The following is a 26643-nucleotide window of genomic DNA, read 5'->3' as shown; positions in this document are numbered from 1 at the left end:
ACATTTCATATATCCTAATAATTCATACAATTCTTACAAACATAAATAAACTATAACATCCATACAAAGTAATATAAATAAAAACAATCACAACCATCTAAAACAAATAAAATCTAAACAAATCACAATAATAGAAATAAACTAAACTATCCAAATTTCCATATATAAATCCAAATTTATATAATCAGATATTTAAATACATACCATGATAGAAAATACTCCAAGTTATACATCCGCATACAATAGAAAATCCTGCAGAAAGTAAAATGCAATAGAATATGATTATTTATGAATAAGATAAAATTTTTATAGTGATTTATATATAGCTAATTTTGATACCTTGATATAAATGAGCAAATGATGATGACGACGACGATGATCAATATGTCAATAGGAACTCCTGAAATATACAATAATATAATATTTAGAAATGTGCAAATTAAAATATCAAAACATAATAAATATAATTTTGTAATACTATAATGAAATGCTGAAACCTAAAAAAGAATGATGCATGCCTCAACTATTCATGATTAGATCTTTCAAAAATACACAAACAAACAAAAGGTTAATAATTAAAACTAAGTAGAAAAAACTACTTACAAAAGGATGATCCCTCCAAAACTCTATAAAGACTTCCTCTAGAAATCATTACAATGGCACTCGTTAAATATGCAAGCAAAGAAATGAGAGCAATGCACTAAAAAAGTATAATGTTTAACTAATTTTACATGTCAACGAAAAAAGATACCTAGATCATATTTTGGATATCTACTGATGGTGATGAATTGTTCCTGAGAAAATGTAATACAATTAATATCATGTTTTAGAGGTGAGCAGATTATAATTAATATCAAAATAGAATAAATATATTTTGCATGTTTTATAAGTGATAAATAAAAAAAGGTAAGTTATAGTTATACGAACTTAATCAGAGTCCTGTGGGTCTTGAGTCTCTTGTAGAAGAAGAACTAGGACGAGCCCTGGCTCTTGGATCTTCAGATGATTTAGAAGTCTTGGAAATTGATGAACCTATTATAGTTAGTTATAAACTGACACTATCCTCTGGAACAATTTTAGATTCAAAAGCTACTAGATTGTTCCGTTGGGAGAAGGATAAGATGAAGATATTCTTAAAAAGAGATGAAGGTGGAACGAAGCAAAAGAGGTACAACATTGAGTATGCAACAAATTTTGCAGATGTGAGCGCTTTGCTATCACATCTGCAAAATTTGTTGCATATTCAATGTTGTACCTCTTTCGCTTCGTTCCACCTTCATCTCTTTGTAAGAATATCTTTATCTTATCTTTCTCCCAACGGAACAATCTAGTAGCTTTTGAATCTAAAATTGTTTTAGAGGATAGTGTCAGCTTATAGCTAACTATATTAGATGTTATATTGGTATATTACCTAGTTTGGATTTTGGCTGCATCAGAAGATGTGGTAATGAATTAAATAAAATCAAATAACTTAGGCCATAAAGGATTTTGAAGTTGAGGTTCAATAGCTGATTGATACTTAGTTCATGAGTCAATACAATATCATATCAATTGAACAAAGTGTAACAAAAATTAGAATTCACAACCAACTGCATAACCTCATCTAACTACCATGTAAGTCCCTGTATAGGGGAAGATGTGTTGGTTCACACATCTTAATTAATGAAGTGTGAAGTGCGAATTTTGTGGATCATGCTGCACCAAAAGCATTTGAGTGAACTATGTCATTCACAAGTAAAAAAAACACAAAAACAAACTATCAGTACTAATAATTTATGTGGTCGATCATCTCTTCGACCGGATATATATAATGTTTGCACAAATTAACCCAACTTAATTTGAACCACAATTTTCATTTTCCCTACACAATAGAGAAAAAAATTATAGTAGAAACCACTTGTTGGCAGCCAACACAGCCATCAGCCGGCACAGCCGTCGGCCGCTTGCAAGCGCTCGACACAGCTGCTGTTCACTTGCAAGCGGTCGGTTGTTTGGTAGAAGCCGCCGGCAAGCTACAGACCGCTTGCTAGCTGTCGGCACAACCACCAGCGTGCGGCTAGCGCCCGGCAAAGCCGCCAACCGTGTGGTAGCGACTGGCGAAGAGGAGAAAAATGGAGAGGAGAGGAGAGAACTTACCTGAAGATCATCGGAGAGGAGAGATCGCACCGGAATCGCCGAAAAGGAGAGATCGCGTCGGAATCGCCGAAGAGGAGAGATTGCGCCGGAATCGCAGGAGAGGAGGAAATCGAGCGCACGAGAGGAGAAGGGCCAGTGCCCTAATTTTATTTTCGGGATTACCGACGGAATTTAGATTCCGTCGGAAATTACCGACGGAATCTAAATTCCGTCGGTAATCCTGATATTTTTGTTTTTTATTTCAAGATTACCGACGGAATATAATTTCCGTCGGTAATTTCCGACGGAATTTAATTCCGTCGGTAATCCTGAAATTTTTGTTTTTATTTCAGGATTACCGACGTAAATTAGATTCCGTCGGTAATTACCGACGGAAATTATATTCCGTCGGTAATCCTGATTTTTTTCCCGTTAATAAATAGTTCCCATCATTGTATCGACGGAAATTTAATTCCGTCGGAAAATATTACTGACGGAATTAAAATTCCGTCGGTAATATTTGAGATTACCGACGGATATCATATTCCGTCGGAGATTACCGATGGAAATTAGCATCCGTCGGAGATTACCGACGAAATAATATTCCGTCGGTATATTCCGTCGATAAACCTGATTATTTTTATAGTGAAAGGACAGTGTGTACATATAATCTTGTAAGGACTCAGATACTTCTGTCTTCAAATTTGTAAGTATTTGGCTACTGTATATTTCTGCTTTGTTAACATAAGTCTTAGATTATTACATTAACCGAAATGAAATGGATAAGTGCAGAAGTAAATTTACCAAACCATTCTCTTGGAGATTGTGTCAATCTATAAAAACCTTCTTTAACTTGCACACAACAGGAGCAACAAACTTAAGTTACTCCATGAGACCTCCACCTCCAGATTACCATAGAAGAAAACATACTCGATACTTAATTGATGTAGTGTCCACTAAAATACAACTGCTATGGTAAGGAAGAAGAAAACTAATGCAAGCTTAGTCACTAGTGACAATGAGGTCCATCCCATAACGTGTTTTCCTTCACCATTTATTGAGCTTCAAATTTGTCAATAGAGTCATTATACGATATCTTAATAGTGCACAACCATTTGAAGCCAACAGAAGACTTACCAAAGGAAGGAGTGCCAAGGTTCTTGTATTCTTAGAATGTAATGTAGTCATCTAATTATTATCGTCTGCCTTGACTTTGAATAAATAGAACTTTTGAGATAGTCTGGAGAGTCAATACAGAATCTCAAGCAGAGATAAAAGAATATTGTGGAGACAAGCAAGCATAAAAGATATAATGATAAAGATAACGTATAATTGTTGCACATTCAGCTACTTTTTTTGGGAAATAATAAAGTCAATGCCTGAGGTAGTATCCAGACCCAAAGAAGTTAATGGCTGGGCAATGGAGTCTGCTAAAGCAGCTACAACTTGCTCAGTACGTGTTTGTCTGTTGTATGTCTATACTAGTTAAGTCTCTGGTATCATTTGCTCTTTAGTGAAGGATGGTTGAATAGATGAAGCACACATAAAAGAAGCTAGTGGAATATACTAAGTACTTGGCATAAGAAACACCTGAGCTTGTTAAGTCTCTGGTATCATTTGCTCTTTAGTGAAGGATGGTTGAATATTGGCTCTGGTTCTTCTTGGAGAAGCATAACCATCTTGTTAACATGGTCAACGAGTCAGATATGTAACTAACACATCTCTAGATGAGTCAGAACGGATCAAACCTAAATTTAACTAATGAACCGATGAGTTGAAGTTCGTCTATATTTTTTTTAAAAAAAGAATCTTAATTTTTTTAATTATTAACAGGAAGAGTCTCTTAATTAATAATATTTATAACATTTTAATGTTCTTAATGGTTTGATTTTAAATAAACCAACTCTTTTACTTAAAAATTTTCAATATGGGATTATTTTACAACAATTGAAGTCAATTTTTCAAGTGAATTTTCTAATATGGGGTTTTTCCACTTTGCTCAAGAGATCCCACCTCCTATAATTTGGCCTTTGCTATCTCATATCAGAGTGTCAATCTTTACTCAGCCAGCTCGTTGTCAATCTGAATGTGATACAGATCTTTACTCAGCTAGCTATTAACTGGCTCATTCATTGAAGCTTGGCTGTTTTTCTATGGCAGGTGAGATGGATATATCATCTGTGACATCATCATTAGGCTTTCAACTTGGCCTTGGGTCGAGTACGGCGGAGGCGCTGGGGGCAAGTGTTTCGCCTTTTACCACAATCATTAGGCTTTCAACATCACTTGCAACCATATAAAGCACTCCAATATAATACTTAAAGATCAATAGAGCTTCATAGTTATTAAGAAATTGGATGCCAATTAAGAAGCATTTCCCGTATATGATTGTTTATATCCAAGCTCTACTTTGCTATATTTGACTGTGGGATTGTTTGGTTATAGCCCGCTTGTGGAGGGCATTGCCAAATGCATCGTAGAAGACAACATGAGCCTGCGTCTTGGTGAGCTGCAGGGACATGAACCCTTGGCCGTCGTAGAAGAACTCAAGCTTGTCGGAAACGGAGTTGAGAATGCCCCTCCAAGCTTTTGACCCACCTCCACTTGTTAGGAATTGGAGAGGGCTGCGGCACCGACAAATGGAAGACTATTAGATCCTCGAAACCACCCACCCATATGGGGGATCAAGTTAACTTTCAGAATCTTACCAGTCATTGCTGCTAATGTGTTCAAGGCAATGGTCATGTCCATTGACATAAAAATCAACTCCATTTTCCTGTGATTTTAGAAGCATTACAAAGAGTGTATTTTTTTTTCTATAGAAAAGAGAAAAATAAAGTAAGATATTACCTTGAGAATCGGAAGGAGGAGTAACTGGAGCTCAATGGTGTCGCCATGTACGCTGGCACTCCTTATAGTGTGGTGACCAACCACAACCTTCCATCTTGCAGGGGATTCCTTCAGTGCTAAATCCAAATCCTCCCTCACAAAAATAACAATCATAAGCAATGTAGAAGAAACACCAAGTTTATGGTATTGAATTTGAACCAAACAAGGATTCAATTGATCTTTGTGTGAATTGTGTCAGATATACTTTAGTACCTTTACTAGATTTGAAATGTAAGTTTCTCGCGGGGCGACTCCCCTCCAATCATAGTGATGGCCCTTGGGTTTGTTCCAATAATGTTCAACAAAGGGAGTTGTGTCCACAAAGAAGAAATCCACAATTTCTAACAATGAGCTCGAGCCACAAACAGAAATATAAGCACACTTGGCCATGAAGATTAGTAAGGAAGTGAATTTGGAGTTATGGTTTTCCTTTAACCTGCGTTGAGGACAAAAGATCTCAAACACAACCATCGGCGATCGATTTGCCGAAGAACAGGGCTCAATTGCGCCAACACATCACCTATGTAGTCATGGTTCCCCAAAACTGCAAGAGCATCATCAAAGCTAAGTTGGTCAGATCGATATGCAGCAAAATGCTTCACTAATGCAAACACATGTTTCCATTAGCATTGACGATATTGGAATCGAATGATAACATGCATGATGCGAATTGTGAACCTCGCATATGCTTGTAGAAACATACCACTATACCATTGCTTCTGTAAGCTCTCAGCAGCATAAATGTTGGTGAACGATTCCTCAAATTCCTTGTCGTCAATGCCTGTCAGCCCTTCTTCGTAGAAATTGTCCCCAGTGGATACCACAAAATCTATGTCAAGACTTTCTCCAATCCTCCCCATCTACATTCATGTTAATGTTAAACACTTTTTAGGTTAATTAGGTTTTTTTTAAACAAAAACAAAAGTAAAAGGGGAAATAAAACTAATGCATAGTGCAGCAACACATGGCCTCTTGTAGCAACACAGATCTAGTGGAGGAATGAACGAGGGAGAACAGGGAAGGCAGTCTCCTACCTGAGCTGCAACAAGTGTTTGATTAAATGTCCCTTTCCTTCCCCAGTCACCAATCACCAACAAGCTGAGAGATCCATCGCTCTTGAGTGGGTGCTCCAGCCTTGGGAGCTCAGCCATGGAGGAGAGGAAGAGAAAAGAAGAGACCATGGAGAGGAGGAGGGGCAGGAGAGCCATGGCTGCTGGCTGCTGGCTGCTGCAAGCATAGGTTTTGAGGAAGAAGAGTTGGACATGGTTGTGTTTAAATAATGGCAAGTGATTGTGAAGGTGAATGATTGTGGTCCTGTGGAGCAGGATGGATAGAAGAGTCAGTGGAGATGCATTTCCTGCATCAGTTGAAGTGGTGGCGTATAGAATCTTTCAGTGGCGTATTTTGTAAGAATCACTAAATTTAGCTAAATGCTGATAATGAACGCCAATATGTTCATATGTTTTTATTTTTAAAAAATATTATATAGCAGTTATAATTTTTAATTATTATAATATTAATAGACATTTTGTTTCTATCCATACTAATGGGTATTAATCAGGTTATCACGAGAGAGATCTCTGGTCCACAAATTTGTGGATCAAAGGATGATCCATTACATGAGGATTTTTAATTTGGATGGATCCCATCTTTAAATAGATAGGGTCCATATAAATTAAGGGTCTATATCAATGGACCATCTTTTAATCCGTAATTTAGGGATCAGAAAATCTTTACTAATTACCACTAGACTTTAGCAAATAGGCTCTCGGCAGGGATCCTCCAGCAAAATTGTAAATTGTTTACCCTCAACTTGTACATTTTATCAAGTAGAGCACTGCTTCAAAGTTGAATTTAAACTGAGAAACCGATGTGAAACACGTGCACGTGGACCAATTTAAAGAATGAGAATTGCACAAAAGAGCAGGCAGAGTTAGGAATTAATTAAACGGCGCGTATAGTCACTAGAGGACGCATTAATTTAATACTTGTTTGTCTATTCTATCCCTCCTGTTAAAGGGCGCATTAATTAAAAGAGCAGGCAGAGTTGAATTTACAACTCTCTTTTCTCTCTCATTTATGAGAGCTGCTTCCCCATCTGACAACATCCTCTCTCCGTATCTCTCTCTCTCTCTCTCAATTTCAAATGATTTTTCTATCCTCTTCTCTTTTTTTTAAATTTTATTTATTTTTCATTTAATTTTATTTTTAAAATTAATTTTGTTTAAAAATAACTCTTATATTTATATATTTTTAATTTTATTTAATTTTTTAAATGTATTTTTAAATTAATTCAATTTATTATTTTTTTATGATATTTTTTTCAATTTTATTTAATTTTTATTTACTTTTATTTTTTAATCAATACTTTATTTTTATAATTTTATATAAATTTTATTTAGTTTTTTTTAATTAATTTTGTTTATTATTTTTATCAATACTTTATTTTTTAATTTTATATAAATTTTATTTAGCTTTATTTTTTTAATTAATTTTATTTATTATTTTTTTTCATAATACTAGTATTGTTTCCAATTTATTATTTTTTAAGTTTTATTTTTTTTATTGATTTTATTTTTTTATCAATTTTTTATGAGTTTTATTATTTTTTTAATAATTTTTTTATATATTTATAATAAAAAGTATAAAAATATGGATCAAAATAAAAATTATATATTTAAAACTACCAAAAATACTAACAATTAATAGTGCACACATTCATAACTTAGCAACAAATATTTTTTTTTCCAAATGAAGAGTACATGTAATAATACAATAAAACACAGAAATATATAAAACTAAAAATTTTAATCAATGTTGCCTCCAAATTCTACTCCCGACGCGTTTGGTGGTGGTGTATCTATTACTTTGTGTCACAAATAAACACATGTCCTATAACGAGTTGTTGGGAGATTGTTGGTGCAATATTCCCGAGGTCAAGATTGACCTAGTTTGACTGAGCTTGAATTGGGTCAAGCTCGAGCCTTAATGTTTATGTTTTGATGGTTTGACAATACATGTAGACAACACATAGAGATTGCAGGTGCAATTGTTCATGTGTGGAGATTGTGATGGAGAGTCAAGTAGGTCAAGGTTGACCGGATACTTGACTAGAAAATCCTGGTGAGTGAAGCCAGGTGAAAGTCCTAACTTGGAGGTTAGGCAAAGGAAGTCCTGATGAGTGAAGCCAGGCAGAAGAAAATCCTGGTGAGTGAAGCCGGGTGAAAGACCTAGTGAGTGAAGCTAGGTAAAAGTCCTGATGAGTGAAGCCAGGCAGAAGGAAGTCAGTGAAGCTAGGTAAAAGTCCTGGTGAGTGAAGCCAGGCACGGGGAAATCCAGATGGGTCAAGGTTGGCCAGACATCTGGTGAAAGTCCAAGTAGGTCAAAGGGATTGACCGGATACTTGGCACGAGGAAGAAAAGTCCAAGTAGGTCAAAGGGATTGACCGGATACTTGGCAAGAGGAGAAAAGTCCAAGTGGATCAAAGGGATTGACCAGACACTTGGTGAGAGAGTCCTAGCTGGTCAAGGGTGACCGGATGCTAGGTTTTATGTACCAACAAGTCATGGTTGACTGAATGTTGGATTAGAAGGCTTTGGACTTGGTTTTGGGCAAAAACCAAGATCTGGATCGATCAGCCGATCGATTGAATCATGCCTAATCGATTGACCGATCGATCGGGTGAGTCCCCGCGACAGGCATTATCCCAATCGACCAGTGGATCGATTGGGGAAAAGTGTCGCCCGAATAAAGCCCCTTTGGATCGATCGGTGGATCGATCCAGAGCTCCCAATCGATCAGTCGATCGATTGGGAGGCGCGATTTCGCGCAATAAGCTCTGGATCGATCGACCGATCGATCTAGGCTATTCCAGAGAGCACAGAGGCGCTCTGGATCAATCGGTCGATCGATCTAAAGCCTCCCCGATCGATTGGGAGCGTTCCAATCGATCGGGATCCGACCGTTGGCGTCGTATTTAGCTGCAGGCGTTCGATTCCTTCGGCAGCGCTTCACCGATTCATCTCAGATCTTCACTGTGCTCCCAGAGCCTCTTCATAAAGTTCAGATCGCCAGTTCTTGAAGGTTCTTGGAGGTCTTCCAAGTCAAGAGGCGGATCTACAACTGAAGAAGAAAGCTAGGGTTAGGGTTTTCAGTTGTAAAACCTAAAAGCTACTGCTTGTATTTGTTTTCCTTTCTTTCTTCTTGTACTGTGAGCTTGTAGGGCTTCTCCGCCTTCGGTAGTTACCGAAAATGAGTGATTTCTTAGTGGAGGGTGCGTGAGTGGGTGTGGATCCTTGGACTAGTCACCTCTTGTGAGGTGGATACCAAGTAAACCCTCCTTGCTAGCATTGTGTAGTTTGTTTCTGTATTTTCCGCTACATATCTTGAAGAAACAAGCAACGAAGAGCGAGACGAGTGCACCGAGTTATTCACCCCCCTCTAGCTATATATTCGGTCCCAACAAGTGGTATCAGAGCGAGGTCGTTCTTCACCGGAATCATCGTCGGAAAGGGAAAAGAGCTAGAGGGTGAAGAAGTTGGAGCAAAATTCTTCAAGTCAAAGATTTTATCAAGCTCAACTTCAAATGGAATTCCGAGATGGACTCGGATTCGACACGAGGGTGCCTCCACCATTCACCATGATAAGCTTCGTTCTTTGGAGATCAAGGATCGAGAATTTCTTGATGGTGGAGATAGAGCAATGGTTTGCTCTCATGGTAGGTTTCGAGGCTCCAACAAATTCGAAGGGCAAAGTCCTCAAGAAAAGCAAATGGAGTCAAGAACAAATCCAAAGATGTGAGGCCAATGATAAAGTGACCAAACTTTTGGTCAATATATTGCCTAGCCACATTCTTAGAAAAATTGGAGAGTTCAAGGATGCCAAGGAGCTTTGGAGCAAATTGACATCAATTTATAAGATCCCCTCCACTGTACTAGACCAAGAAAAATCCAAAGAGGGCGACTCATTGGATCAAAATAAAGAGCAAGAGGACTCCGAAGTTGAGAGATACTCAACTTCTGAAGAAGAGGAAGTCCAAGAAGCTTCATCTTCAAAGGAATGCAATGAAGAAGGCAAAGAGGGAGTATACTCCTTGTTCCATGTACAAGATGAGAATGAGGAAGCCTCCACCTCTAGGATTGAGGGGGAGCAATTTTCATTGACACCGGATCAAGAGAAAGAAGAAGCCTCCACATCCGGGTCAAAAGAAGAAGAGGATGAAGAAGCTTCCACCTCCACAAGTCAAGACAAATCTATTGGAGGAGTATCAAGTTCGGATCAAGAGGAAGCTTCTACCTTCGGATCAAAAGGAGAAGATGCCACCCCTACAAGCAAAGGTATAACAATTTCAATAGAAAATAACAAAAATCATATCATTTGCTTTGAGTGTAGGGAAAAAGGGCATTACAAAAGTAAATGCCCTAAATTGGCCAAGAAGAAGGGTCAAGTGGCACAAAAGGGCAAGGAGAAGCCCAAGGAGACCGCTCTCAGAACAAAAAGGAGCAAGGAGCACATTGTGTACTTTTTGTGCAATCAAAAGGGACATTACCGGAGTCAATGTCCCAAGGGGAAGAAGGCGGTCAAGGCTCAAGGAGGAAGCACACCTCAAGGGGGAGTCTCCAAGGTAAAAAGAAAGGTATCATTTATTGAGCCTACTCCCTTGAACAATGGTAAAAAGCATGCTAAGTCAAGTCTTTATCATTTTAATGCTATTTACCATAAGAATAGAGAGCATGATGACATTAAGGAAAAACACATGACTCTCCATGCTAAAACTACCACACCTAGGGTTAGGAAGGTAGATGGAATTTTAGGCAAGAACTCTAAGGATTTTAGCTACAAGCCTAGAAACAAAAATGCTCATGGACTTAATGGAAAACCAAAAACTAAGGACTTAGTGATGGAAAATCAAGTCTTGAGGTCAAGACTTGACAAACTAGAAAAGACCCTAAAAATGATGGAAAATATCCTTAAAGGGCAAAATGAGCAAAATCTAGGTTTAGGACAACAAGGGTCATCCAAGGGCCATAGAGGTTTGGGATACAAACCTAAAACCAAAAAGGATGTACCTACTTACCATAGAGTTCCATATAGTTATGGAACAAACCCTAGGTCTAGTGGTCAAGTCAAGAATACTAGGGAGGTTATTCCTAAGAGTATTTTTGTAACAAATGTGACTAATACTTCTAAGAAGTCCAAGAAAGTCACAAAGAATGTCACAAGGGAAGCAATCCCTAGGGTTGACCTAGAAAATGTGACCAAGGCTTCTAAGAAGCTAAACAAGGTCACTAGGAAGGTATCTAGGGAAATTATCCCTAGTGAGTACCTAGAGTATCCAAGGAGCACCAATAGGTTTTGGGTTCCTAGGAGCATCTTCTGTACCCCATAGATGGGTTAGAGAGTGTCAACTCTAAGTGGAAGGGTAGTTAACCCAATCATGATGAAGTTGACACTCAAGAAGCATTTTCAAGGTTATTATTAACCTTTGAAAATGAAAAGGATAAAGGGTTTACTCTTGGAAAGAGTAAAATGTGTCATATTTTGAGAAATTGGATGAAATTTTAAATGACACAATTTGAGAAAATCATAAGAACTACCAAGTTGGGATTTTGGTATGTTCTTAGGAAGTTAAAGGCAAATTTAAGCCTTAACTAAATTGATTACTCTTTAAAAGAGTAGATTGTGCCAAAATTTGAGGAATATGCTTAATTTAAATTGGCACAAATTAGGAAAAGCAAAAGAAATGTCAAATTTGGTTTTTGACATTTTCTTGGGAAATAGTGGGCAATCTAGGGTTTAAATTTTTAAGTTAGCTAAGGGTTAAGGATACTTAGATAGGTAATCTAGGTATTTTATCTATGCTAACTTGCCATGCTTTGCTTGTCCATCAAATGCCATGACATCATATTTACTTATTTGTGTTTGCACTCATGCCTTATTATAAAAGCACAAAAATATCATGTCATGTCATCCATACATCATATAGTTATAGGAAATTTTCTTTTGAGAATTATTTCTTTTTGATGTATGCCATAACATCATCATGCATCATTTTAATTCCTTATTTTATTAAGGACAAATGACATTAATTAACAAGTAACATCCTTGGTGGATGTCTATAATTCAAAAATGCCTAGATAGATATGCATGATCCCTAGATTAGGGCAAAACCAAACTTTACATCTCACAAAGACCCATAAGGTGACTTGTATGTGTTTTAGTGCACATTAGATACAAGTGAGATGTTAGGATGATGAACAAAACTCAAGATGTTGATTTAGTGCATTCTTTTGAGTTTTAAGTTCATCAAAACACATAATTATGTGTTTTTCCATCATTGGGAAAGCTAATATACAAGTCATGTGTATTAAGCCCAAGGAACATGGTAGGATATTGGTTTTTGAAAATTGTTTTAAAATGCTTTTGGAAAACCATTGGTGAAGGCTATCGTTTGATAGTAATGACAATTGAATAGTTAGGCACAAAGTAGAAGAAAACACTAAAATTTTTGTAAGTTTTCTAGTTTGTGTAAATCTTTGAAAATATGAAGTATTTTCTTATAAAACTATTTTTCCATGATAATATATGCCCTAAATAGTGTCTACACAATTTTTCATAATTTTTAGAATTTTAGGGAATTTTTGGGGAGTTTTTGAAATTCACCGCAAGTGAATTTCAGAACTATCAGGCATTCAATCGATCACCCAATCGATTGAAAGGTCTCAATCGATGGGGCGATCAATTGAAAGCAAGCTTCTCGCGAACAGAAGCTTCCTGGATCGATCCATCGATTAATCCAACCCTCCTGAATCGATCAGTGAATCGATTCAAGCTGGTTCAATCGATTGGGACCCAAATCCAATCGATTGAGGAAGTTGATTTTGGCTGGGAAAGCCTGATTTCAGCATTCCAAACCAAGTTTAGTCTAGGAAATCATTCCTAACCCCTCAAAATACATTTGTATACATAAAAAGGATGTTTTCATGTTGAAAACAAGGATGGATTGGTTGAGAAAGACTAAATTGAAGTTTAGGTTGAGGTTTGGTTTCGATATTGAATTTTTGAACCTCAAAACTTCTAATTTTGAGTTTCCTAAAGGTTTAGGGATTCCAAGATATTGTTGGTACAATGACAGAAGTTACGTGCATGTCTTTAGGGGGAGTTACTCTTTAAGGACATGAAAACTTATTTTCATACACCTTGGAAGGTGGTTTTACCTTCTTTAGTAAAAATGCTCAAGGTTGAGCATTTGTTTACAATGGAGAGTGGATACCTTCATTGTTTAAGTTAAAAATGCTCAAGGATGGGCATTTGTCTACATTGGGGAAGAATGTAGGGTTAAAGGAAAATGAAAGGTATGGGACTTTCATTATCGGGTTGATCACAACGAGTGAAGTTGTGAACAATGTTGAGTAACTCTTCAGGGGGAGAGTTTGTTTTGATGTGTGCCAATAGGGGGAGAAATATAGGGTTTAAGTTAGGACTTCATTATCTAAGCGGGAGTTTGCCCTCTTAGGAGGAGAATGTGTCACGCCCCGGAGGAGTCCCTGTCCGAAGAAATTTCGGCAGCACCTCCCCTGTACGGCGGACAATCTGAAACTTTCTACAATCACTATATACCTCAGCCACATGCGGCTGGAATAAACAACAATAATAAATAGACAATCACCACGCAGTTAATATAATTCTCAGCCTCTGGCTGACACAACCACGCAGTAATAAGATGACTCGAAATCAACCCTACTCAACTACACTCGTAAAGCTCAAATCCGAAGAACTCACCTCTTCTGCCGTCCAGGCAGGCATGTAGTAGAACAAAACCAAATCATACCAAAATCCATCGACAAATATAATCCATACAAGCTCCAAGTATCTAAACAATACAAGATCAAAACATAATCTAAATCATAAAATCAAAAGATAAGTAAACAGTCTTGTGGCTGCAGGGAACTAGCACTACATGCAGTGGGGACTAGCGACTGAAACTGCTCCGGACAGCCTCAACCTGAAAATATAACAACAATGGAGGCGGGGTGAGTCCAACACTCAGCAGGTACAACTGATATGCAAAATAAAGTAAATAACAGACAACACTAATCATGTGTACAGTCTCCTGAATACGAGAAGGATAAATGCAACTGGAACAAAAACAGGAGAAAACTGTACTAACCATGATCAAGGTATAAAGATAACTGGGTCGTCAGACTGAGAGTGTCATAATCCTATATGCATGTCAATCATATGCATCCAAATAAATGCAGCAAGTAAATGCAGCAAACACAAACAGTAAATGCATCATGCATATGATGCCAATGACATGGTCACCCCTGACGCCAGTCAGCCATCTCACACACAATGGTGAGTCCGAGTGGGTAGGGCTGTGACAACCGTGCACTCTGACATCACTGCCCCTGATGAGTGACCGAGTGGACGGGATGCTGTCGGAGTACATACATACTCCTACCCCAAATCATAAATGGGGGAGCGCAATGCTCTCATCTCCCGGTACACGATGACGGGGAGGACTCTCTGCCGGCTACCATGCTGAGTCACACTACCCATGAGCGGACCAACGGAGCCAAACAAAGTCCAACTGGTTGCCGGCTACAACGCTGCTACACTAAACCAACGGAGCCAAACAGAGCGGAACTGACTGCCGGCTACCACACTGAGTCACCAGACCAACGGAGCCAAACAGCAGAACTGCCACACACCTGTCTGATATACCACTAACCCATGAGTGGTGGTGTGTACAGATACATGTAACTGGCGATGTGCTCTACAATAATGGAGCAGACAATCGCACAGCATGCAATCATGTAAGATGATGCATGACACTAAACATGGCAATATCACGAATAGCATAGCATGCTCCATACATAAATATAAAATGTGTACCACAAGATAATGAATCAAATGGAAGGTACACAGACAGATAGGTTATCAAATAAACCCTAGGTCCTGAACATAATGTATCATATGGTTGGGTCACTACCTAAAGCATGTATGGTCAGATAAATAATAACATGCAGTGCATAATAAGTAAACAAGCAACATGTAACCGATCATGTAGTGACCAACCGAAACAAATGGAAAATACAATCATTGCTATATGTTAAACACTTTATTATGCATATCAAAAGACATAAGTCAAAGTACCCGCCTCCAATAAAGTGGTCCAATCCGGTAATCAAGATATTCGTCGAGATACCGTCCCGAATCAAAGTCCTGTGTCGAACATATAGATATATTTTATTTAGCTACAATTCAAATGAATTTAAATAGCTTAATAAAATCCATGAAACTAAATCAGGGAAAACCCTAATTAACATAACCAATTGCCTACCCAAAATTAAATCCAACCATTGACTAAGGTTAATGGTCTTAACCCTAATCGTTCCATTAGATTCATTTAAAACCAACTCAATCTACAACAAGGATCCGCCATCAATGTATCATCCTATAACCAAATTAGGTACGTATCAATTCATACATAAAACACATAAACCTAATTCAACCCATACATGATCAATAGCATATGTCAAACTCCTATGCCTTACCTGAAACTCACAGCCGCTTATCACTGTTGGAAGTAGGATCATTTGCTGCTGGAATCTTCCTACTGTCGGAGATCAAACGATGCTGCAGGAAAACAATTCATCAAATCCTTGAGTCTACATAATTCCCAACCAATAATTGAACCTCACCGTGGACTGATCAAGAGCAGTGGCAAGTTTGGTGGCCGACACAGAGGTGATCGCTAAAAAATAAAGGGAAGAAGCAATTTCGCTCGGCAGTGGCAGCAAGCGGAAGAACTAGGGCTTAGATTCCACACTAGGGCATCCTCAAGAGAAGTCTGTCTGCGCTAAGGCACAGATAGGGTCGGCTGTGCTCGGATGTCGCCGTAGAGATGGGTGTCGCGGCTGAGGATAGGGCACCGGCAGCAAAGAGAAGAAGACCGGCCGACGCTAGGGCACAGAGACACCAAGTCTGTAGAGGAAGAGGACTGTGGTGGCACCGGCTAGGGCTCAGGCGACTGGAGTTCCTGTGGCCGGCGGTGTCTCGGCGTCGGAACGGCAGTGGCGTGCGTGAGGGAGGAGAGGCTAGGGCATGGGGTGGCGTCGGAAGGAAAGGCTCGGCTTCACCGAGAAGAGGAGAAGATAAAGGGAGGAACCGCTACAGCTGGCGGTTAGGGCAGATTCGCCGCGAGGGGGAGCAGGCGCGGGGAAGGAGTCGGGAGGAGAAGCACGGGTTCGGCGTGAGGAGAAGAGAGCAAATAAAAACAAGGAAAAAGAAAATAGAAAAAGGAATTAAGAAAAATCAATTTTTCCTTATTTAAATGGGGTAGCCAAAACAGGCTTTTCCGGACCCCTTTTTATCCTCGTTAACTCATCCGTACGAGCTCCGAAAAATTCCCGAAAAATTTCCAAAAATTCTGAAAAATTCCCTTATTAATATTCACCTATTTCCGGTACCTATTTCCGGTACCAGACTCAGTCCCAGCCAGCTGCACCGTATCAGACATCGTCCTCTCAGTCTTCTCTGGCGCAGTATCCAGCACCGCCTCAGTGGCAGACTTCTGCCCAGCCGCAGCAGCCGCTGGCAGTGTTACCTCCTCCTCCGCCAGAGACTGGACGTGTTCATGCGATGACCAGAGAGGATGCGCAGCGAGCCGATGGATCCGTTTTTCGCGGTATGATTTCTATTTATGCCTTATTTGCAGATATACTGATAGATACTGGTAGCTCGCATTCATTTATATCTCGTACTTTTATGCGGGAGATTGGTAGATTACCCACTTTCAGACCCCAGCGATTGACCGTCTCCCTACCGTCCAGTGATACTTTAGAAGTCACCCAGGAGGTCATAGGTTGCCTGTTAGATTTTGGCAACCTAATACTTACAGTGAATCTTTTAGTATTAGAAATGGTTGATTTTGATATTATTCTTGGCATGGACTGTTTGTCAGCATATCATGCCATAGTTGATTGCCAGTCGAGGGTGGTCACATTTCGGCCTCCGAACCAACCCTCGTGGGATTTCACTGGCATCAGAGATGACCGCTTATCGATCATTTCGGTGATATAGGCTCAGAAGTTGTTGTCACATGACTGTTAGGGTTTTCTTTTATCTTTGATCAGTACTGAGGACAGCAGCAGTTCACAGCTCTATGACGTTCCTGTTGTACGGGAGTACCCAGATGTGTTTCCAGAGGAGCTGCCAGGTCTGCCTCCCAGAAGGCAAGTGGAGTTCGCTATTAAGCTGATTCTGGGGACCGCACCGGCATCAAAAGCTCCGTATCGTATGGCACCAAAAGAGCTGAACGAGCTGAAGGTTCAACTCCAGGAGCTTTTGGATAGGGGATTTATTCGCCCTAGTGTTTCTCCATGGGGTTCTCCGGTATTATTTGTCAAGAAAAAAGACGACACTATGAGGTTATGTATTGACTACAGACAGCTGAATGCAGTGACCGTCAGAAATAAATATCCTCTACCACGGATCGAGGATTTGTTTGATCAGCTTAGAGGTACATCAGTGTATTCTAAGATTGATCTGCGATCCGGATATCATCAGCTGAGAGTCAGAGACTCAGATATTCAGAAAACAGCTTTCCGTACCAGATACGGTCATTATGAATTTTTGGTAATGCCATTTGGGATTACCAATGCTCCTGCGGTATTTATGGACTTGATGAACCGCATCTTTCTGGAGTATTTGGATCAGTTTGTTATCGTCTTCATTGATGACATATTGGTCTACTCTCGTTCCGAGGAGGAGCATGCACAGCATCTTCGCACAGTTTTGGAGATTCTTCGACGACATCAGCTGTACGCAAAGTTCAGCAAGTGTGCGTTCTGGCTATCCTCAGTCGGTTTTCTGGGACACGTGGTCTCGAGCAGAGGTATTTCAGTTGATCCTCAAAAGATCGAGGCTGTCACCAGTTGGGAGCAGCCGAAGTCAGTTCAGGAGATCCGCAGTTTTCTGGGATTTACCGGATATTACTCTCGCGTATTGCTATGCCGCTGACACGTCTTACCAGGAAAGGTGTGAAGTTTACGTGGACAGAGGATTGCGAGACCAGCTTCCAGGAGCTGAAGCGGAGATTAGTGTCGGCTCCAGTTTTGGTTTTACCTTCTGGAGAGGACGGATTTGTACTCTATACCGACGCGTCTCTTCAGGGTTTGGGCGCTGTTCTGATGTAGCACGGCAGAGTAGTCTCTTATGCTTCCCGTCAGCTGAAGGAGCATGAGAAGAACTACCCAGTTCATGACCTGGAGTTAGCTGCCATCATCTTTGCTCTGAAGCTATGGCGACATCATTTATACGGTATTACATTTGAGATTCTCACTGATCATAAGAGTCTCAAATATATTTTCACTCAGAAGGAGCTTAATCTCCGACAGAGGAGATGGATGGAGTTCCTGAAGGACTATGATTATACCATTAGCTACCATCCGGGAAAAGCTAATGTGGTTGCCGATGCACTCAGCAGGAAGTCCAGAGGGACTTTGGCTTGCCACCGGACTTCAGTCACGGATTTGATTCAGAGTTTCTCTGAGTTAGACCTTGAGGAGCAGGGATCTACAGAGCAGGGTATTCTTGTTACTATGGTTACTCAGTCGTCGATCAGGAAGAAGATCCAAGAGGCATAGGCTGGTGATCAGCATTTGCAGTTCATTAGCAGTCAGATAGCTTCCAGGCAGTAGACCGAGTTTACACGAGACGAGGAGAGTATTATATACTTCCGAGGCAGATTATGTGTACCTCAGTCTCATCCGGTCTTACAAGAGCTACTTCAGGAGGCTCATCGCTCATGATTTGCTGTCCACCCAGGCGGTACCCGTGTGTACCAAGATTTGAGGTATTTTTATTGGTGGAATGACATGAAGGAAGATATCGCGGATTTTGTAGCAAGATGTCTTGTCTGTCAGCAAGTGAAGGCCGAGCACCAGAGACCTGCCGGCTTACTTCAGCAGATTCCTATTCCTGAGTGGAAGTGGGATCACATTACCATGGACTTTGTGGTAGGGTTGCCGAGGACACGACGAGGCCATGACGTGATTTGGGTAATCGTTGATCGATTAACCAAATCCGCGCACTTCTTAGCGATCCGGAGGACTGATCCCCTGGATCGAATTTTACATTTTGCTACTCTCCCCCTTTGCCATATATCAAAAATAAGCAAGAATTTACAAAGTTAAGTTTTGAAAGACTTGTTAACAGTAAACTTTGCTTAAGTCTAAACAATATTTAAATTTTAGGACAAGGAGGGAGTAATGTAGCTAAAAATTTGGTTCATTGAAAGTCAATTGGTCCTTAAGTCCAAGCATGAGTCATGTTCAATAGATTAACTTACTAGGTATCAGAGCCCTAAAGATCAAACATGCTTAACTAGAAAATTGAGTGTCCTTTACCAACTGTCTAACCTTTAGCTACTTGCTTAATTGCCTATAGGGCAACAGCTTTCACATGGTTAGTTAAGTTAAGTCAATTTGGTCCAGTTAGTTTTGACTAGAGCTAGAAGACTTGACTTGATTAATGTATATTGAGTGTTTAACGCCTAGACTCATATTGATGCACAGATATAAGCATTCTTGAGTCCAGGCTGTACCCTATGCATCTCACACCGTTCTATGTCTTTCAAACACAATCAAGGTATACCTAGGTACTTGTGAGATGCTCTGGCTTAAGTCTAGGGGAACATGATTTCTAGGGGGAAAGCTTAGGCTAAGTCCAATTTTTGAAAAATCTTAATAAAGTGAAATTTTGAAAATTGTTTTTCCTAGATTTTGAAAGAAGATAAGTAAACCCAGAATTTGTGAAACTGACTAAGCATGCAAATAAGTATATATTACTTCAAGGAAGTCTAACAAAATAACTAGGTAGTGAAGTGAGGGTGTCTATCGGCAACAATCTATAGTACAATGCATAAAAGAGTCATATCAAATAGCAGGATCATCTACTCGAGGAGCATCAGCTGGAGGGTCATCAGCGGAAGGTGGTGCATGGGGCTGCTCGGGTGCTGGCTGACCTAGACGTCGTATCTCGTCACGAAGGGACGTAAATCCGGCAACCATCTCGGACCGAATAGAGAGAACTATCCGTCGTGTCTGGATGGACTCGACCTCAAGTCGAGCAAGTCTGTCCTCGACGGAGAGTGATGTAGAGGTCGAAGGTCCAGCTGAGGTAGATGGTCCGGCAGACGGGGAAGGATCCGCAAAAAGATCCTCAGCTAAGAAATCATCCCACTCCTCTCCCTCGCCTGGTATATCCTCGGCTGCTGGAGCGATAGGGGCAGCTGCTGGCTGTGGTCATCCTGTCCAAGCTAGAACTCCATCAGTTGTGATATCAGCACCGACTAGTCTACAACTACGGGATCCTAGCTCGTCATATATAGTAAGAGGAATGACTGTCCCCCTGGTCACATCTATACCCTCTATGGTCAAAAAGAAGCGTGTCAAAATATGACAATAGGGCATGTGTACTATCTTGGAAGTGACTGTCCCAGATGCACAGATAATGTTCTGGAATATATGCAAGGCTATATCGATGTCTAATCGATGACACAGGGCGTACAGGAAAAATGAGTGGGAAGTCCTCATCTTCGGGACATCCCGAGATGAGATGGGTAGAATACATGCTGTCAGGACCCTATACATCACGTAGTCCTGAACCCGAAGAGAGACTGACCTGAACTCAGTCAGGCCAGCAGGTCTCTCTTCCTCGAAGAAATACGTATAGATAGTATCTAACGTAATATGGGAGTAAGGATCGCGAAATGGCAGGTCCCTACTGGGGTAGCATAAGAAGGTAGACTCTGAGATCCTAAGTCCTAGGGTGGTGCGTAACAAAGTGGGAGTAAGCTCAATGTCAACGCCAGCAACTCTGGTAGAGTATCTATTATCATCAACCCTCTCAAGGTTGTCATAAAACTGTGCACATAATTCCTGGTTTACTGTATCAGTGCAGTAAACCAGTTGGTCCAGTTGATAATGCTCTATCATTTGGATAGATGGCTGACAAAACTGGGTATAAAAGGTCCTATTTACATATCTAGGTTTGATAGGTTCAAAAGTGTAATTAGCAAAGGTATCCCTAAGATGTATAGTAGGGAATCTGATATCTGCTGATGGAAGTCTAGCTGGAGTAGGATCAACGTGTCGGCACTTCCTATTTTCAATGATTTTACCAAAAATTGACAAAAATAAGCAGAAATTTTACGTAAAATTTGATAGGGAAGGATTGGGATTATACCTAGGAGGCATTGCCAAGTGTTGAGGGAAGATTAAATGGCTTGAAGGCGCCTTAGTTGCTAGAATCCGCACGCGGAAAACGTGCTCGCGTCGGCATAAAACAAACAGAAACAATCTGTTCGTTTCCTAAAGTTGGGAATTGAAGGCGCCTTAAGCATCTTAAGGCGCCTTCAGTAGCTTTTGGAGGCGCCTCGGATCAATCCGAGGCGCCTTAAGGTGATGCGGTGGGAATTTTCCCGCCGCACTTGGAGGCGCCTTCCCGTGTAGCAGGCGCCTCCACGAGGCCCCTTTTTTTTATTTTTTATTTAAGAGTTAATTAAATTTTAAAAGATTTTAAAGTTAATTAAATTTGAGGAGAGTTTTAAAATAATTTTGAACTTGAGTTTTGAATAGTTTTGAAATTGAGTTTTAAAATAATTTTGAAATTTAAAATAATTTTGAACTTGAGTTTTAAATAGTTTTGAAATTGAGTTTTAAAATAATTTTGAAATTTAAAATAATTTTGAATTTGAGTTTTAAATAGTTTTGAAATTGATTTTTAAAATAATTTTGAAATTTAAAATAATTTTGAACTTGAGTTTTAAAATAATTTTGAAAAATAATTTAAACTTGAGTTTTCAATAGTTTTGAAATTGAGTTTTAAAATAATTTTGAAATTGAGTTTTAAAATAATTTTAAAATTAAAATTTGAAATTGAGTTTTAAAATAATTTTGAAATTTAAAATAATTTTGAACTTGAGTTTTAAATTGAGTTTTAAAATAATTTTGAAAAATAATTTTGAACTTGAGTTTTAAATTGAGTTTTTAAAATAATTTTGAAATTTTGTTTTTAAAATAATTTTGAAATTTTAGTTTTTAAAATAATTTTGAAATTTTAGTTTTTAAAATAATCTTGAAATTTTAGTTTTTAAAATAATTTTGAAATTTTGTTTTTGTTAAAATAATTTGGAAATTTTAGTTTTTTTTTAAAATAATTTTGAAATTTTAGTTTTTAAAATAATTTTGAAATTTTAGTTTATTAAAGATAATTTAAATTGTTGATTAACTTGATTTAAGTTTAAGTCAATTTTCATAGTTTAATTTCTTAGTCATCTCACCCGATCTAAATTATTAATCAGGGAATCCTATAATTGTTGTGAGATGAATTATTGTTGAAATTAAGGGTCTAGTTGAACTTTGTGTTAGATTCAGATTTAGCTTTGGGTTCAACAAGTAAGCATTTTTTTGATAAACTTCTGGGCTATGGTGAGTCACAAGGAGCTCATTAAAGTAACCATGCCTTCGAGGTTTCCCAAATAGTCCTACCCATTGAACTTAATACTAATCCTTGGTCTAACTAGTTAGGATCCATTTAAGGGTAGTTTCGGTCAGTTCCACTTGGCCAAATGCACCAGGTCGAAGCCATATCTTCCTAGACATGTGATGCCCAAACTTTCCTAATGTACTATCATCCAAAAACTTCACCAGTACTTTGGTTCAAGTTCAACTTAGCCTGTTTTAATCTAACCTTAATTACCCTGCCGGGTAATGTACTCTTGTTTTACCCATTTCGGGTAGATTTGGTTCAGTTACCATGTCGGGTAGTTCAGTTGGAGGTGCCAGCTAGTTTGGATCCTCCATCTATTTTTGATTTTGAATTTTGAATTTGATTTTGATTATTTACTTTCGATTTTTTTAATTTGATTTTGAATTTTAAATTTTAAATTTATTATTTTTTTGAATTTTGAATTTTGAATTTCAAATTTTTAATTTGATTTTGAATTTTTAAATTTGATTTTGATTTTTTTTGAATTTTGAATTTTTAATTTTTAATTTTTAATTTTTAATTTGATTTTGAATTTTTAATTTGATTTTGATTTTTTTGAATTTTAAATTTTGAATTTCGAATTTTTAATTTGATTTTGATTTTTTTTTTAATTTTTAATTTTTAATTTTTAATTTCGAATTTTTAATTTGATTTTGAATTTTTAATTTGATTTTGATTTTTTGAATTTTGAATTTTGAATTTTAAATTTCAAATTTTTTATTTGATTTTGAATTTTGAATTTGATTTTGAATTTTTAATTTGATTTTGATTTTTTGAATTTTGAATTTTAAATTTATTATTTAATTTCGAATTTTTAATTTGATTTTGAATTTTGAATTTGATTTTGAATTTTTTAATTTGATTTTGATTTTTTGAATTTTCAATTTTGAATTTATTATTTAATTTCTAATTTTTAATTTGATTTTGATTTTTTGAATTTTGAATTTTGAATTTATTATTTAATTTCAAATTTTAAATTTGATTTTGAATTTTTAATTTGATTTTGATTTTTTGAATTTTGAATTTATTATTTAATTTCAAATTTTTTATTTGATTTTGAATTTTTTAATTTGATTTTGATTTTTTGAATTTAAATTTTCAAGATCGTTTTTCTTTTTGTTCCCCCTGGATCATAGCCTCGATATGGTCTATCGAGGTAGTGTATTTGATCCTTCGGAACCCAGTATTGGCCAAGTCCAACTTGATTGATTAATTTGGACTTGGGGACCCATGCTTGGATTGAATTACTACTTTGTTTATTTATTAAGGATAAATAAGATCTATATTTACTTTTATATCTTAGACCAGTTCTGTTGTATACGGCTCTTTGTGTCCCAAGAATTAGATCCAGATTCTTAGAGCCCAGAGAAAACCGTTCTAAGGTATTTTTTAAATCTTTTACCTGATTTTTCAAACTAGAATTTTCTTCCTCAAGTTTTTGAACTTGAGTTGAATTTCCAGTCCGAATTTGATCAGGTAAGGTTTTAGTGTTAGTCACTTCTTTAAGGACAGCTACTTCCTTTAGAAGTGACTTTATCTTAAGGTTTGACTTAGCTAATTTGCGAAGTAAATAATTGACTAAATTATTAAGCCTTGGAATACTTACAGCGGAGTCTGGCCCTTCGGAAACGGATGCGGATCCGTGGCTTTGCTCGGAATCGGCCTCTGACTCGCTCTCGCTCTCGATGATCTGGTCTCGGGCCATCAGTGCCAGTAAACTCGTCTGATCGAGTTCGTCGTCGTCGTCCTCCGAGGAAGATTCGTCCCAGGTTGCCTTCAGGGCCTTCTTTCTTCTTTGCTTTTTGGCTTCTTTTTGGTTGGGGCAATTGACTTTGATGTGCCCCTTCTGGTTGCACCCGTAGCAAGTAACTTCAAATTTTACCTTCGAACTCGGTTGAGCCTCCTTGGACTGTACTACCTTTTTCAGGTCTTTCTTGTTGAAACCCTTCTTCTTCTTGTAGAGCTTCTTCACGAGGTTCACTAGTTCACTGGTCAGTTCGTCTTCTGAATCTTCTGAGTCAGGTTCGTCTTCTGATTCCGGTTCAATTTTTCGTCGGGATCTAGATTCGCGTGTTCGACTAGTACCTGCAAGCAAAGCTATACCTTTCTCGGATGGCTGTGCATTAGTTTGTTCATGAAGTTCAAATTCACTAAATAATTCATCTAATTTTAAGGAAGACAAATCCTTAGAGACTTTGTAGGCATCTACCATCGATGCCCACAATGTACTCCTAGGAAACGAGTTAAGAGCATACCTTATAATGTCCCTATTTTCAACCTTCTGCCTGATTCCATGAAGGGAGTTCAGAATATCTTGAATTCGAGCGTGTAACGTACTTGCCGTCTCGCCTTCCTGCATTTTTAAATTGTATAGTTTATTTAGTAATAAATCACGCTTACTTACCTTGGTTTCCGAGGTGCCTTCGTGAAGTTCAATAAGTTTTTCCCACAGCTCCTTTGCGGAAGAAAACGGACCGACTCTGTTGAGCTCTTCCTTGGTAAGACCGCACTGGATGGTGCAGGTGGCTTTGGCGTTGGCTTCCACCTTTTTGATAAAGGCTGGCTCCCAGTTCTCACAGGATGTAGGCTTGCCGTCTGCATCAGTTGGTAGTTGCAGTCCTGTCTTGACTATCATCCAGGTGTCGAACTGGATCTTCAGATATATCTCCATTCGCCCCTTCCAATATCCGAAGTCTTCTCCGGAAAATAGTGGGGGACGAACAGTGCTATATCCTTCTTGTTGGGTCATTTAGATCTGAAAAAAAAAACACAAACAAGAAGATCTATTCCAAGACTGAGTCTTGGATTAGTAGTGCGGGAAGAAGAAGAAAAAAATAACGAGATCAAGTGGTATTGACCAACCTTGAGCAACACCGATTTGAAAAGAATTAGAATTTTAGCTATTTAGCTAATTTCTAATTGACTCCGAAAAAAATAAACAAAATACCACGAAAAAAAATATTTTGAATGGTGGTTGCACCAATTCAAAACAACCCCGCTCTGATACCAATTGTTGAATCGAGAAGCGCTAAAGGGGGGGTGAATAGCGCTCGTGGCTATTTCGTTTTTCGATTATCGGAATCGTGTTGAGTAAGTCGTTCGAGTATAAGCGCAGCGGAAAGAAATAGAAACAAGTACAAACAAAGACACGAAAGATTTACTTCTTTCGGAGCCTGTGGCGACTCCTACTCGAAGGCCCGCGATCCTTGATCGCTTTCCGTGGGCAACAACTATAAGTACGAAAAAGAGTTACAGCTTTAAAGTACAAGTAAATAAAAAAACTAATTGTACCGACGACAAGAACAAAATCTTGGAGCTTCGGGTCGTTGGAGACTTGCAACAGCACTTCCGGATGTCTTTTAGAGCAGCACGTTGGAGACAGAAGACTTGAAAATTGATATCTTGAGCTGCTGGTCGAGATCCCTTATAAAGGGTGTTTAACGCACCTTCTAATGTTCACCAAGGCGCCTTGAATGAGCCGAGTCAGCCGCGGAGATAAGGGGCGAACTGGTCGAACCTTATCACAGATTCAAGGCGCTTTCATCTGTTCAAGGCGCCTTTAACAGCTTCTCGCAGCCAGCTCCAGCCTTGCACCCGAGGTGCCTCCAAGTTCCATGAAGGCGCCTCGGACACTGTTCATCCGAGGCTTTAGGTTGCTCCTTTGCACCTGCAAGATACGTTAGTCCCAAACACTACCCTGCAACACAAAGGTAGCACATAACACAATAAATATGATAAAAGAAGTATAGACAGTCTCCGGACTGTCCGAGTTTGACTTCGGATTTTCGACCGGAAACCCTAGGTCGACCCGACGCCTACTGTTCCCTCTACGGGGAACGCGTCCTCACCTACTCCACTCAGGAGATTTACCTATTGCCAGTCGATCCTCCAGATTGACTGGACTTTTGCTCAGCACTCGACGCTTCCGGACTTTCTGCTGGACATCCGCTTCCCGGCCAGTCCAGTCTTTCACTTGGTTCGCGACACCAGGACTTTCCACCTAGGGTTACCACCCCCTAGGACTTTTGCCTGAAGTCATCGACCTGCCAAGACTTTCCGCATAGGGTTACCACCCCCTAT

At 38.8% G+C, this 26643-nt stretch overlaps 1 protein-coding gene across 2 annotated transcripts in view; it reads right to left on the bottom strand.

Annotated features, from left to right (window-relative positions):
• Window positions 1-4412: 4412 nt before the first annotated feature.
• Window positions 4413-26643, bottom strand: part of LOC122038555 (purple acid phosphatase 17-like) — a 31362-nt gene continuing 9131 nt past the window's right edge. Inside the window, exons 1-7 of one of the 2 annotated variants that reach the window (XM_042598353.1) lie at window positions 6039-6257; window positions 5708-5864; window positions 5441-5548; window positions 5218-5345; window positions 4966-5094; window positions 4824-4891; window positions 4413-4739 (exon numbers count right to left, since the gene is read on the bottom strand). In XM_042598353.1, the coding sequence (XP_042454287.1) occupies window positions 4529-4739; window positions 4824-4891; window positions 4966-5094; window positions 5218-5345; window positions 5441-5548; window positions 5708-5864; window positions 6039-6212 (975 nt within the window). In that variant the 5' untranslated portion in view covers window positions 6213-6257 and the 3' untranslated portion in view covers window positions 4413-4528. Of the gene's footprint in view, window positions 4740-4823; window positions 4892-4965; window positions 5095-5217; window positions 5346-5440; window positions 5549-5707; window positions 5865-6038; window positions 6258-26643 lie in introns of those variants that run through there. The other variant, XM_042598352.1, reaches the window with a different exon arrangement.

Source organism: Zingiber officinale, chromosome 1A, assembly GCF_018446385.1.
Source record: "Zingiber officinale cultivar Zhangliang chromosome 1A, Zo_v1.1, whole genome shotgun sequence".
Lineage (NCBI taxonomy): Eukaryota > Viridiplantae > Streptophyta > Magnoliopsida > Zingiberales > Zingiberaceae > Zingiber > Zingiber officinale.
The sequence above is the reverse complement of the archived record's forward strand: the minus strand, read 5'-3'. Positions and strand labels throughout refer to the sequence as shown.